The sequence below is a fragment of the Gigantopelta aegis genome, chromosome 2, assembly GCF_016097555.1.
Source record: "Gigantopelta aegis isolate Gae_Host chromosome 2, Gae_host_genome, whole genome shotgun sequence".
Classification (NCBI taxonomy): Eukaryota; Metazoa; Mollusca; class Gastropoda; order Neomphalida; family Peltospiridae; genus Gigantopelta; species Gigantopelta aegis.
Window position 1 is genome coordinate 26,018,016 of NC_054700.1, and position 15,190 is coordinate 26,033,205.

The following is a 15,190-nucleotide window of genomic DNA, read 5'->3' on the forward strand; positions in this document are numbered from 1 at the left end:
ATTTTATGCCTGGTTCGTATTCTGCTGTTTTGTTCTGTGTGGATACATAGTTTAAATAACATATTATGTTGTGGGTAGTGAGTATATAACACATTTGCCTCCTGCTTTTCCTATGTAACCAAGTTTGAAGAAGATGAGGCATCATTATTCATGCCTAGTTCATATGCTGCTGTTTTGCAGTGTTCAACAAATGTTTGAGAAAGTCACTAGCCCTCCCAGAAACTTTGTCTAGTGCCCTATCTAATATAGTAACACAGTTGATAATTTCCACTAGCCCAGACCAAATATTCACGAGCCGGGGCCGGGGTCTAGTGGATTTTTTTAACCCTGCATTTTGTTCTCTATGGATAGGTAGTTTAAATAACATAATATGTTGTGGGTGGTGAGTATATAAAACGTTTGTCTCTGGTATGTGATCAAGTTTGAAGTAGATGAGGCAACATTATTGTTTTATGCCTGGTTTGTATTCTGCTGTTTTGTTCTCTGTGGATACATAGTTTAAATAACTTCTCATGTTGTGGGTAGTGAGTATTGCCTCCTGCCTCTCCTACATGTATGTGATGAAGTTTGAAGCAGACCATAGCCAGTGTGTTCATTTTGGCAGCAATTGCTGCTGCTGCTGCTATGTCTGCCTATTTTTCATGCTTACAGTTATAAACATCTTTAAATTCAGTAACTGTAGCCGCCTATTTTTCTCAAACTGCCGCCTATTTTTAAAGATAATGAACACCCCTAAAGCTTATGTTACATGTTTATGTATCTTCTCCTTTTTTTAAAGTGTATCGGAGCAGTTTTTGTAATCAAATAGGACTATTCAACGAAAATAATATATATATAATTATTTTTTAAAAACAGTTTCCGATGGGTTTCCACGATCACAAGGCACAAAACATGAAATTTAAAATCTCATGGCCTGCTACAGTTCTTATTTTATGTTCCCACTACACACAGTTTATTCCATTTTGCCTCCAATAGCTAACATACTTTAAATTTTTATTTACTTTTAGCCTCCATACAATATGCCACAAGCAACACCATTTCCAGGTTTTGGAGCATCTGTAAGTATATTCTTGTTTTAAACTGGGTCTATTTCAGGTGCAGTTAGAGAATAATAAAAAGTGCTCAATATTTACATACAGATTTTGGGAATTACTCAGTTTGAGAGTGAAATAATGGAAGTTCTGTTTTGGTCACATCCTGTTTTCGGTTTGTTAGAATTATTAAATCAAACTAACTGTTAGCAGTGGTAGAAATTAGGAACTATTTTCACTGGCCAGGGGGACTAGTAGCTGAGGAAAGTTATTAGTTCCCAGGAAAAATCACTAGCCCCCCACCCTAACTTTATTATTGAAGCAGTTTGAGAAGACAAAACCTATATGGGATCTAGCAAGTTGTTCAAGGATTGAACACACATTACTGTGTTGCTTGTATTTAATCTTCAATTGTGAAAATATAATGGACATGCATAATAAAATGAATAGAAGTGAAGTTTCAAATGTGTTGTCATTTGTGGTTAGTTTTCATATTTCTTTAATGGAGATTCCTTATATAGAAGCCATTGTCACAAGTTTCTGGCTAACAATACTTTTTAAAAGATCATAATTACACATGATAAACATTACAGTAAAGTACACCAACTTGGTCGTCATTCAGTAAAAGTTTTTTGTTTTTTTTAAATTATCCCCCCCACAAATGTGGCAGCAAAGGGTGGGGTGTTTACCACAAAAAATAGCAATTATAATATTAACTAAAGTCATACAACTCCGGAATTATCTTTACTGTTACTGAATTATTTTATTCTGTCCTAATACACTTGGATGTCCATTGGTAAACTGAAGACGTTTGAAAGCAGCTAGTTGAAATCGATCGATGTCAACATGATCTATTACAATGCGTTTATTTATTACTGACAAAACGAACACAAAGCACCAACACACACACGCACACACACACAAACACACACACATAAAAAATACATTTTCCCTTAGGAACATGCCTCATCTATAATCAAAATATTACGGCAATTTTCGGAATTCGGAAACAAAAACCAAAAAGTTCCGATTGTGTTTGCAGTACATATCCGGATTTATAAAAACCGCACAAAACTGCAATACCTTTTGACTTTATCAGTCTGTCATGGCAATTTATTTTGATGAAATACATTTACAGTTTGTATGTTTAACAGGTTCCATTGGCAAAATAGTTTGACTGTCCACATCATGAATCTGGGTCACAACTGCCCAGTATTACTTGCCCGGGGGACTAGCACCATTTAAATTGTACTCGCCCCCAGGGATTTCTACTCGCCTGGGGTGAGGGGGCGAGCCTTAGCTTCTACCCCTGGTTAGTCCATTTGATTGAATAACTACTGAAATGACAAAGGTTCAAATGCCGTGTTGATTACTTGAGACCTAGAAAACTACAAAAACAATTGCTTGGTTAATGCCTAACTTGCCCATTTGTCATTGAATTAAAGACACGATTTACATTTGGGGTGGACGTAGCCCAGTGGTAAAGCGTTTGCCTGATGCACAGTCTGTGTAGGATCGATTCCTGTCAGTGGGCCCATTGTTATTTCTTGTTCCAGCCAATACACCATAACTGGTATATATACAGCTGTGGTATGTGCTATCCTGTCTGTGTGATGGTGCATATAAAAGATCCCTTGCTACTAATAAAAAATATAGCAGGTTTTCTCTCCAAGACAAATGTTTGATATCCAATATAGCCAATGATTGTACTCATCTGAATTTGGTTTTGCATAACCCATCAATGGCGTATTGCAGTGTTTAACTCACAGAGGCCTGTTCTCGGGCAGCTCATTAGTAACACTACAGCGGAGGAAGTGGTAAAGAAGTAGTTTTGTGAATATGGGTCCTGTTCTCGGGCAGCTCATTAGTAACACTACAGCGGAGGAAGTGGTAAAGAAGTAGTTTTGTGCCAAGTAACAATACATTGAATACAATGTACCCCAAATAAAGGACGGGATGTGGCCCAGTGGTAAAATGGCTCGCTTGATGCGCGGTCGATCTGGGATTGATCCCCGTCAGTGGGCCTATTGGGCTATTTCTCGCTCCATCCAGTGCACCACGACTGGTATATCAAAGGCTGTGGTATGTGCTATCCTGTCTGTGGGATGGTGCATATAAAAGATCCCTTGCTGCTAATCGAAAAAGAGTAGCCCATGAAGTGGCAACAGTGGGTTTCCTCTCTCAATATCTGTGTGGTCCTTAACCATATGTCTGTTGCCATATAACCGTAAATAAAATGTGTTGAGTGCGTCGTTAAATAAACCATTTGCAATAAGACAACTTGCCCATATAAAATGACGTCATCAGATATGACGTTCCCTGGTGACGCAATGTTTACGTTCAGCGGAAAATGAACAAACTCCAGTTGCTACAGCTGGACCAATGGGATGACGTTACGTTGTACTGAATGTAACGGAAATTTAATTATAGATGCATGAAACTAATGTCATACTTTAATAAAATGTCACTGCACTGTCTGATACTGGCAAAGTTAGTTCTCACATTGTTTCCATCTTAAATCTGAAGCATACCTTTATGACCTGTTAAAAGATGGGCTGGGAACTTGCTTGGTTGTGTTTAATACCGGTACCCCTAATGCTTCCATCAGACTTCTTTTTAAACCATTAATCTTAACTAATAACATCAAATAGAAATGACATCATAATACGTATATATCATTACTATGTTAATTATTTCTCCAGCACCAGCTAGACTAGCAGAATCAACAAGTTAATAAACTTTGTCATAGACTTGTGTATTATGACCTCTTGACACAATGTAATATTATATTATACAGTTTTGCAGATTTGATTTTATATTTTATACTCTTATTATTATTATTATTATTTTTATTTTTTTGCTGTTAGTTTCAGCAGCGGATGCCAATGATGCCCCCGCCACCCCCACCACCTCAGATGATGGAGGATGTGTGTGATGATGAAAGTGAGGCTCTCAGTGGCATGTTGATAGCCTGGTACATGAGTGGCTATCACACTGGGTATTACCAGGTACGTTAACACACACAGTTTTCAAAAAAAAATTTCCATAAACTCGTGTAAAATTAACAAAATTCATTGTAAATAAAAAGTAGTTGCTTAGCAAATTACCATCAAATTGTATAGATTAAAACTTATTTTTAATACATTGATATAGGCAAATGCTGAAACAATCAATAGTCCTCTACCGGTCAAACCAGAGCTAACTGTAGCTTTGATCTTCTGCCATGTATCACACATATAGGTTTCCAGACAGGTTTTTTTGCAATGCCTCGAGATATTGAACTGAAATTTTGTGTATACAGGCATCAAAATAAGCATTGTGTCTGGTAACCCATTTACAGGTTACCACAAAATATAGCCTGGTAACCTATAGGTTACCACAACTATATGAAAGTTTGAATTGAATTCATGTTGCTACTACTTTTAACGTGGATGTTCTGAAATTGTATCGGTGCGCGCGAACAACGGTACGAGAAACGAAATCCGGAAGTGAATTTATCTGGTGGGCGCTGCTTAAATGCGGAATGACTATAATTGCTTGCAAATGCACAAGTGCGTGCGAACATCGATGCAATTCCTTACGAGAAAATGAAATGTGGAAGTCTGGAATGCATTTGTATTTGAATTTTTATCTAGAACAAACCACTGTTCTCGACTTTTCATACATGTGGTAACCTCCTGGTAACCTGAAAGACTGTTCTCGACTTTTCTTACATGTGGTAACCTCCCGGTAACCTGAACCACCGTTCTCGACTTTTCTTACATGTGGTAACCTCCCGGTAACCTGAACCACTGTTCTCGACTTTTCTTACATGTGGTAACCTCCCGGTAACCTGAACCACCGTTCTCGACTTTTTTGATGCCTGTGTATAGCATTATGATATAGTTACAGATCAAGAATGAGTTTTATGACGGTTTACCCATTTTTGAAAGAGTTATGGCCCTTCAAGGAGGTAGAATTGTTTAGGGTTTGTTTGGGGGGGGGGGGGGGGGGTCAGTAGAATAACACATTTGACCGAGGTGCAGTGGAGGGGGCGGGACGTAGCCCAGTGGTAAAACGTTTGCTTGATGTGCGGTCGGTCTGGGATCGATCCACATCAGTGGCCCCATTGGGCTATTTCTAGCTCCAGCCAGTGCACCACAACTGGTATATCAAAGGCAGTGGTATGTGTTATCCTGTCTGTGGGATGGTGTATATAAAAGATCCTTGCTGTTAATTGAAAAGAGTAGCCCTTGAAGTGGCGACAGCAAGTTTCCTCTCTCGATATCTGTGGTCATAACCATATGTCTGACGTCATATAACGTTAAATAAAACATTTCCTTCCTTCCATATGACCGTAAATAAAGTGTGTTGAGTGCGTTGTTAAATAAAACATTTCCTTCCTTCCAAGGTGCAGTGGGTTGCAGGATCGATTGCCATCTATGAATTCAGGTGTGTGGGAAATCCCTTGCTGTTTTATCAGTAGGAATAGCCTTTGTATTGGCCGTGGGTTTCCCCGTCTCTCAACCAAATGCTGAAATAACCAAACTTGGACACCAAATAGCTTCTCATCCTGTTACTACTGCATTAAAAAACTCTAATATCAAATATTCATATTTCTTTTGTTATTTGGTTCATATAAAACATACTCCTATAACTTTACACAAATTAAATTTATTGACTAGTATTGTCATGAAACAGTTTGTTCAGTATCACATCATGATTTAAAATGGAAGTTAAAATTAACAACTGTCACTGATCAACATTTTGAAAACATGTTCCATAATTATCCACAATTTTATAGTATTTATAACCAGTTTTAAAAATAACTGACTGGTATGTACACATAATACAAAATATTTAAAGTAAGCTGTGAAGGTATGTTCTGATGTTTATACAGTACAACAATCAAAATTTTCATAAAAATGTTATCTATGCCCATTGAACAAAATTTTTAAACTGCTACATATATATAAAGAATGCTAAGTGAGTTCCTGTCTGAAACTGTTTATATTGCAACTCGTGTATTTTAAAAGCGTGTGATGTACAATTAAAAACACACGAGTTGTAATATATTGTAATATAAATGGTCTCACACGTGAACGAGTATAGTATTTTATTTATTACACCACACACCAATTAACAAATTGCACAGAATGACTTCCAGAATGACTACACAAGACATGAAAATGCACAGATTAAAGACTGAGAAAATGTTGCATACCAAATGACGTCATCTTGTGGCTACTTCTTTTAGCTATTTATCAATGAAATTTTGCATTCCTATGCCACACATCTATCAATGAAGTTTACACAAACAATATTATAAACATATTCACGGCTAAACTAAATTATTAAAAAAACATATTTTGTTAAATTATGTTACTAACATTAATTATAAGAATTGACAGCAAGTATTTTCTTATTAAAAATATGAATCAAAAGAACCATGTGCACACTTTTTACATAACATCTATGCAGAGTTGTACTGTGACTGTTGCTCACATGATTGAAGGTCATGACCTCTAAAAAGACAATAAATAATAAATGCTACTTTGTATTGCAGCAAAATCATGTTTTTCTAAAAATGACAAATGGATATACATGTATGGCTTTTTTTTAAGTGACGTTTTCTCTCGCACACAATACACACACAATTACAATATTAATTATAGGTATTTATACACAATAAAACAATTACCTACTGATGTTTATATACAGTTAAAGTATTACCTACTGGTGTTTATACACAATTTATAAAGAAAAGAATGATATATACAATTAATTAGAAAATGTTTACATGATTAAAATTACAGATATGTATGTATACACAATTTTAAAAATTACTGTCTGGTATTTTTCGACACCCAAATAAAAATATAGAAGTATATTATATACAATTTCAAAATAAAGGGCTGTTAATAATTATTAATATTTTCATAAGCATATGAACCATGCATTATCAGGGAAACAAGCAGTATTGATAAATATATTCTAACCAAATAAATATTTTTGAAATACACTTTTAAGAGGTGGGGAAAAGTAGAGTTTGTACACTGGAGAAATGTTGATAATTCTTGACATCCCCAGACCAGTATTTATACTCGCACTGCCAACAAGTGGTATACATAAACAATTTAAAGAGTATTACTGGTATTCATTCAGTTAAACAATTACTGGTATTAATAGTGTTCACTTCCAGCATCTTCCATTCTTTTTTTTTCTTTCTTTTTTTTCTTAATTATTGATCGATAGGAACATATTTGAAATCTGTACTGTATCAGTTGGTTTAAACTGCACATTAAATCGGAATGTTGTATTTGTTTTTACAGGGTTTGCGGCAAGGAAGGTCTCAAAGTGGAGCTGCAGTGCCAGGTGTACCAAGATAGCAGTGTCCAGAGCAATAACAACGTGCTTTATATGAAACCTGCCTTGAGAAAATATCATTATCACCTACATCCATTGTACAAATGGTGAACAACACTTCCAACATAACATTGTACAAACTGACAATTTATCGTTTATATGGATTTGTGCAAGGGCATTTCTGATTCCATCAGACTTTATTTAAGCAGGTTGGAGTCACACTTGGAAGATGTGGAATCACAGTGAGCTGTAACGTTACCAGAACAGCTGGTTTTGTGCGACAGTGCTCAGAACTTTACATTATGTTCAGGGAGAATAATAAATGTTGAAATATTTTAAAAGCCTGTACAGTCCAATCAAATTATTTGTAATTATATTGAATTTTTTTCGGATTGTAATATACTCAAAAATTATAATTAAAAATAGAGCTTCTTCCATTGTGAAGTGTTACAGTTGTGACATATTATTAAAGTTAATGATTGAAAGAATTTAATGTGGACAAAATGACAAGTACTGTTATAAACCAATGTGTTATGAATCTTAGATGTACAAGCATTTCAGTACTTTTAATATGTGAACGATGTTTGTGTGTATTAGGAGTCCGATTTTACTGAAACAATATTTAGATGTCAGAGATCATAACTTTTAAAATAATATGACACTCACAAAGATTTATCAAAAGGTGTACTGGCACTTAATAATTTTGTTGAGTACATCTGATAGAGCCTGTGAAGATAACAACCCATTAGCCGAGCATTTGCATGAATACAGAGAGTTCCACATTATCAAACTAGTCATTTTTTGTAGTCATTATGTAGTAATTCTGGTGAGGAATTTCACAATCATGGGTTAATTGTTTATAAACTGGATGAAAGTATGTTATTAAATCATTTTCAAACTGTGGGTTTTACTTTCAGAAATAATGTCAACAGCCTCATATTTACATCAATATAAGTGACCATACATTTCTATAGACATTACCTGTCCTCAAACAAGTGCACCTCCCCCCCACGCAAGTGGTCTGGTCCGAACATCCCAACAGCCAATGGGATGGCCTAAATTCTTCTACTGCATACTGCTCTCTAGTTCCGGTCACATGACTAACTTCCTTCTTTTTCTCTTCGCTAAAGGGTCTGGACGTCCTTTTGCTTGGCTCTGTTTGGAGTCAACTTTTATAAGACCTTTGGTTTTGTATTAGTGTTTGGGTGAAATGTTTTTCACCTTCGTTTTCATTAGCTTTCGTATGTTCTTTTCGCGTATTTCACTTGACTTCCAAGCGTTTAATTACATGAAATGTTGTTTATATTGCCGGTTGTCGTGTCGGACGCCATTTGCAAAATGGCGTCTGTGTTGACTGGCTTTGTGTTTGGGTGAAATGTTTTTCACCTTAATTTTCGTTAGCTTTCGTTAGCTTTCATATGTCTTTCGCGTATTTCGCTTGACTTGCCAAGTGTTAATTACATGAAATGTTGTTATATCGCCGGTTGTCGTGTCGGACGCCATTTGCAAAATGGCGTCTTTATTTACCGGCTTTGTATTTGTGTTATGGTTGGTTTTTTCTTTCTTTTCACAGATTGAAAAATTACTATTATCATATCTGATAATGTTCAGGCGACTAGTTCGAGCGTGTTACGCTGGAAGAAGTTAGCCGGCGGCGACCCAGGTTGTCGTGTTCGTGTGGCCTCACTTCTAGATGCGACCTTTGTGCGGGCTTGTCTGATGTCGAGTTCGCGGCTTACCTGAAGGTGGTGTCAGCGAGGACCAAGAAGGTGGAATCTTCGAGGACCAAGAAGGTGGAATCTTCGCCTTCGATTGCTGACTCCGTGGCGGAAGAGTTACGTTCAATTCTACCGACCATGCTGGAAGAAACAATGGCGTCAATGGCGACCTTACCTAAATCGGCGAGTTCGGGGTCAGGTCCGGTTCCAGTCCCCTCTTCAGGGGGTGCGGCTTCTTCTTCAGCTCCACCGTTACTTAAGACTTCGGATGACAGGCCTGCGGTCTCTACGCAGCCCTCTAAGAAGCCGGCTCATTCAGATAGACGCTCCACGGATTCCAAGGCTCACCGATCTTCGGCGGGGAAGTCCCCTTCGGCGCATCGGAGCCGGGACCGTAGCCGTTCCACATGACCTGTATGGCTCCCTACGGGTTCCATAGATCGTCAGCGCCAACCTTCAGTTGATGTGGCTTCCAAGGCCTCCGAGGGCTAGACGGGACCATCCACGGTCCGGTTTAACCAGCGGCTTCCATTACGGTACATCGATTGGCCTGTGCTCGAGTTCTACGAGACTTTGGTGATGAAGCGCCTGCGGCATCTGTCATTGAAGAGCCCGACTCTACGGACCATATGACTATGAGGGATTGCTTGGCGGCTGTCTACGACATGTTGCCGTCCTTGCCACATCCAACGACGATGTGGTCATCCGTTCCTTGGTATCCACACGGGACCGCCCACGGTCCGGTTCTCCGGTATCTCCATCGGGCCATGACCAGAGCGACTGGCCTGTTCACGGGTGCTACGTGACTTTCTGATGATGTATCGGTTCATGCGGTGCTGGAAGATCTGGATGCGGCGGACCACTTGTCACTGAGGGATTGTCTGGCTGTCATATCTGATATGCTACCGCCGCTGGCCCATCCACCGGTTTCAGCCAAGAAGGGTCCGGGTTCGATGATCGCCACGGAGGTTCCACCGGCAGATATCGGCATTCGATCGTTGGCTGCCACAGGCCCCCGTCGGTTTACACGGCTACCAGTAACTGGCCCGTGCGTATCGTTGTTCCAGCAAGCAGACGGAGCCCTGTAACGAATTGGAAAATTGCGTCATCGGCTCACCGTTCGGTACCGTCGTCCCGTGATCGATCGAAGTGGTGCAGTGTCCAGGGTTCCACCGGCTCCTGCCGGTCCGTGTACATCGTACCGTCCACACCAGTCGGCAGCTGATTCGGCGTTCAGGGTTACACCGGCTCCTGACGGGACCGTCCACGGTCCGTGTTTCCGATGCAGCCAGTACATTGGATCGAAGTGCCTGTGCCAGGTTACTGACCGATTTTTCCAGATGATGCGTCGGCACCTTCCGTTATAGAAGATCCGGACGCAGTGACCCACATGGCTGTGACTGTTTGTCTCGCTGCGGTGTATATGCTTTCGTCACTTCACAGTCCACTCGCACCATTCTAGAAGGTTTCCGTTTGAGGACTGATCCGATGTCGGTTTACTTGAGTAGACTTCGTTTGTGCCGTTCCCCATTCGTCACAACGAACGTATCCCGTCTTCAACCTATCCTTCAACGGTGTGACGCCGGCCTTGGATGACGCTGTTTCCGGCGGGACCAGACGTCTTCCTAGAACTTACAGATTGGCACGTCCTGTCGATGGCTTCAGTTCAGCGTACATGTTGTACATGGCGACCATAACTCCTCATGTGCAGGATGCCAGAGGATATGCCTTGTTCTAGCCGTCGACTTTGATGTTGGTCTACCTTATATCTTCCGTGACGTCGATGTGCACTACGATTGCACACTATCGTCAACCGACTTGCCTGAAGCGATCCATTCTTGACTTTCAGCACAAGCCGGTAATCTTGGCAGACCTGTGGTCTACATACGGCTCTTTGCCGTGAAGGGGTCGACGTTACAAGCGTTCCGGGTTGGTGACGAAGAAAGTCTACTGGTCCGGTCACTTGTGTTGAGATCCCGTGCACCGATATTCTCTTGTTCGAGGAAGGTTCAGCGACATTCGGCAGATCGTTCTCTATATCCGGTGGCGATGCAAGACAGTCGCTACTTCCGCTGGTTCCGGAAGTTATCCAGTTGCCATCACGTGGTACGGGGGTTTTACCGTCACCGTTTTCCTATGGTTCATTGCGGCTTATCAACTCACTGACGTTTACTGTTGTTACCGCCAGAGTTCGTGACCGATGCTGTCTAGATGGTCTCTGCTGCTGTTTCGCACCGGGTGGTGTGACGGCCGTGGATTTTAGCCGGTTGCTGTTTTGCGTTGCTTCACTTCCAGGTATATCGGGCATGTAGCGTAGCGAGTTGCTACGCTGTCTTGGCTCTTGCCTGTATCACGGGGTCGCTGTTTCCGATGTCTTGATTCCTGAATCACTCTATTACTGTTTCATGAAGTATCATTGCAAGAGTAATTTTGACGTCGGCGCAACATTTTATGCTTAGAGGTCGCGGTATCCAGTTTGTTTCTGAATCCATGCATTCAGTACAATAACGCAGATTTGCTGATCCGGTTACCAGTCGCCTTGCAGTCCAGTCCCTGTTGGTGGCTGTGGTTTCCAGATGAAGCCGATCTACACATCAACCTGTTGGAGATGTTGTCAGTTACGTCATCTTTCATTGGCGAGAGATGCTGTCAGGCGCCTCTCTCATGGTAGCCACAGACAGTACTACCGCGGTGGCTTATATCAACCGTCAGGGCGGAACCCACTCCAGCAGTCTGCTGCAGTTGACTTATCGTCTCTACAAGCTGGTTGACGAGATTCCGTTGCAACTTCGGGCTCGCCATATTCCAGGGGTTTCCAATGTACTAGTCGACACACTGTCTCGGCCGTCGTCTCCACAGCCGACGGAATGGATGCTCCATCCCGAAGCGTTTCGATGGGTGTGCGACAGACTTTGGACACCAAACATCGATCTCTTCGCCACACGATTCAACCATCAGCTGAGGGTTTACGTGTCTCCGGTGCTGGATCCCGAAGCTCTGGATCTCGACGCCTTGGCCATCAGCTGGGAACAGATGGACGCGTACGCTTTTCCTCCACGAATCCTCCTTCCAAGGGTGCTTCAGAGGTTTCAGCTGTACCATTGTCGCCTGTTACTCATTGCTCCAATGTGGCCATCCAGGATGTGGTATCCAGATCTAATACGTCTTGCCGATCCACATCCTTTACCGCTGCCAGACTGGGATCATCTGTTGCTGCATCCCACGTCAAGACTATACCATCCACGTCCGCAGTTGTTCCAACTGCACGCGTGGACTTTATCGCCAAGAGTTTGAGAAAGAAAGGTTTTTCTTCACAGTCTACGGCGGCCATTTTGAAAGCGCACAGATCATCTACTACTAACGTCAGATGGCTTTGCTTTCACCGAGGGTGTTTCCGGCAAAACCTCAAACCTCAGACGATCCAGATACTTCGTCTTGCTGGGTTTTTTGGCTGTATCTGCGGACCACTTTACGATTAAAGGGGTCTACCATCGCTGGGTACGTTTCGGTCATCGCTACTGTTCGTGATGTCGCTACTGGAACGAAGTTATCGGGTATTCCTGAGATCCATAAGATGATCAAAGGGTTTCGCCTTGATGATCAAGTACACCGGTTTCGGCCACCAAGATGGGACCTGAATCTGGTGTTACGAGCGTTATCGACCGCACCTTATGAGCCGATCGAATCCTCTTCCCTGCAAGACTTGATGCGGAAGACGGTGTTTTTTTACTCGGTTTTGCCACGGCTGCCCGTGTCTCAGAACTCCATGCTCTTGATGTAGACTTGGTACGTTTTCACCAAGATCGGCGTGCAGTCAACTTGGGGTTACTCATGAACTTTGTTGCAAAGAATCAGTTACCAGACCAAGCGCCTCGTTCGTATGTTGTGCAGGCCCTCTCCTCTATCGTTGGTCCGGCGGACGTTGAGGACTTGGCGTTGTGCCCTGTCAGAGCCCTGCACCAGTACATCGAGAGGACCAGATCTTTTCGACAACATCGCAAAAGACTTTTCCTTTCCTGTAACCAGAGTCGGTTGAGGGACCTTACCAAGAACACGGTGGCCACCTGGATCCGGTCTTCTATCCTGACCGCCTATCAGAAGGAGGGTTTACCTGCTCCGTCTGCTTCTAATCCGCATGAACTCCGTGCCTTGGCTGCCACGATGTCCCTGCACTGCAACACACCCATTCAGCACATTATCACTGGTTGGTTCTGGGCTACGGACTCCATCTTCGCCAACTATTATCTGAGGGATGTCACCACAGAAGACGTTGAGGGGTTCCATCATCTGGGTCCGGTTGTTGCTGCACAGACTCTGTTGAATACAAGCCGTCCTCGTCGCCGTTGATGTCTGTCTGATTCTGGGCTGCATACCGAGATGTCCATCGAATAGACAGATGAGGATTGCTTAGACTTTTGTTCTTTTGCACAGTTCACGTACTGGTGCCGGAACTTTTGTCTCGATAACCTTTACCCTGCACTGCATGTGGTTATTGGTTGTCGTTATTGAACTAACAGATCTTTGGTGTACTAGACAGAAAACACTCGGGGGTCTTGTTTTGTTCAATGTTCTGACGGATGCACCTCATTAGGTTGTCGCTTGTTATTGAAAAACTATAACACTTCAATACGTGAGGGTTACCTAACACCTGCATCCCTGGTGGCTACGTCTTCCCACCCTGTCAGAACCAGCATGAGATGTGGCTTCCGCCTCCTGGTCCATGTGTTCTAGGAGCCGTACCTGCCACTGCTGACGGATGCCACCATTCTGGTTGTTGTTACTAACATCACCTGCATTGGTCTGTGACGGGCATCCCTAGGATGAGGGCTTACCAAGGTTGGCCTTATTCTTCCACTAGTCAGCCTCTTTCCGGTTGGGGAGTTATCACAAGCATCTACGGATCTCGGCACCCACCACCATCTGTTGAATGCTGCACTTGTTTGAGGACAGGTAATGTCTATAGAAATGGAGAAAACTTGAGTGTTTTCTCTTTTATAGATACATTACCTGTCCTCAAGATTCATCCCGCCCGGGCCTCCCCGCTTCCTGTTCTCCGTGCGATGCGCTCAGGGAAAAAGAAGGAAGTTAGTCATGTGACCGGAACTAGAAGGGATTTGGATAAAACTCATTTCTGGGAACAGTAACAACAGTTTTTATCCACTTTGACACTTGTCTGTTGTGAAATATTTCTATACAGTTATCTTTTCATGACACCTAATTGCCAATGTGTATTTTTGTGCTGAGGTGTCGTTAAACATTCTTTCATTCTTGTCTCTTGTGTTCTATGAAACTGATGTCTCTTGTCTGTGCATATTAAAATTAAAAATTAATTTGAATGAAACATTTTACTACAAATTTGAATAAAATTAAGTCATCACTGGTGCAGCTAATAATGAAAAATTGTTTTCTTCATACTAATGGTTTAGATACCTCATCACAAACAGTGTGGGCTGAATTTACAAAACCTGTTTATATCTTACACACCTGTAACTACATATATTTACAGTTCTTAAATACCTGCATTTAAGAAAAACAGACTTTGTAAATTCAGCCCTATGTCTTTGCAGTTGGCGTTTAAACTTGTGCATTTATTTAGCATATATTTCGCACAGTAAATGAGATTATATTGGAAGATCAGTCAAGGAAAGGAATATTGTTTTGTCTACATGGACCGTTTTAACCTAGAATAAACCTATGTTGCGTCTACACTGTATTAAAGTTGTCTGTCCTATGAAAAATGGAAGTAACCAAGCAATTACTGTGACCTATATAGCAAAGTCTAGACACTTTGATTTAACCGAGTCATCCATCTAGATGAGGTGTTTCTGCCAGAATGTCAACAGGGGTTATGGGGGGGCCTCCCCAGAAAGAAAAATGGGTTATGTTTAGGATTAGGGTAAGAAAATCATACAGTAATGATAAGAGTAATTAATTTAAAGAAGAAAAGTTGCCACAAAATTTGGAGATGCTGTCAGAAACCCTGAGATGGGAATGTAGAACTGGAGCTAAAGTTAAAGTGAAGTTCAAACAACCTGGCTTAAACTTTAACACTGCAATTTAGCTCAGTGTGTATACCTTTAATTCGGATTTAACAAA

General features: G+C 41.4%; 1 protein-coding gene across 1 annotated transcript in view; it reads left to right on the forward strand.

Annotated features, from left to right (window-relative positions):
- The window catches only part of LOC121383196 (survival motor neuron protein-like), a 28,844-nt gene extending 20,441 nt beyond the window's left edge, over window positions 1-8,403 (forward strand). The window contains exons 6-8 of the mRNA XM_041513065.1: window positions 1,008-1,058; window positions 3,899-4,039; window positions 7,343-8,403. Of these exons, the coding sequence (XP_041368999.1) occupies window positions 1,008-1,058; window positions 3,899-4,039; window positions 7,343-7,399 (249 nt within the window). The 3' untranslated portion in view covers window positions 7,400-8,403. The remainder of the gene's footprint in view (window positions 1-1,007; window positions 1,059-3,898; window positions 4,040-7,342) is intronic.
- The last annotated feature ends 6,787 nt before the right edge of the window (window positions 8,404-15,190 follow it).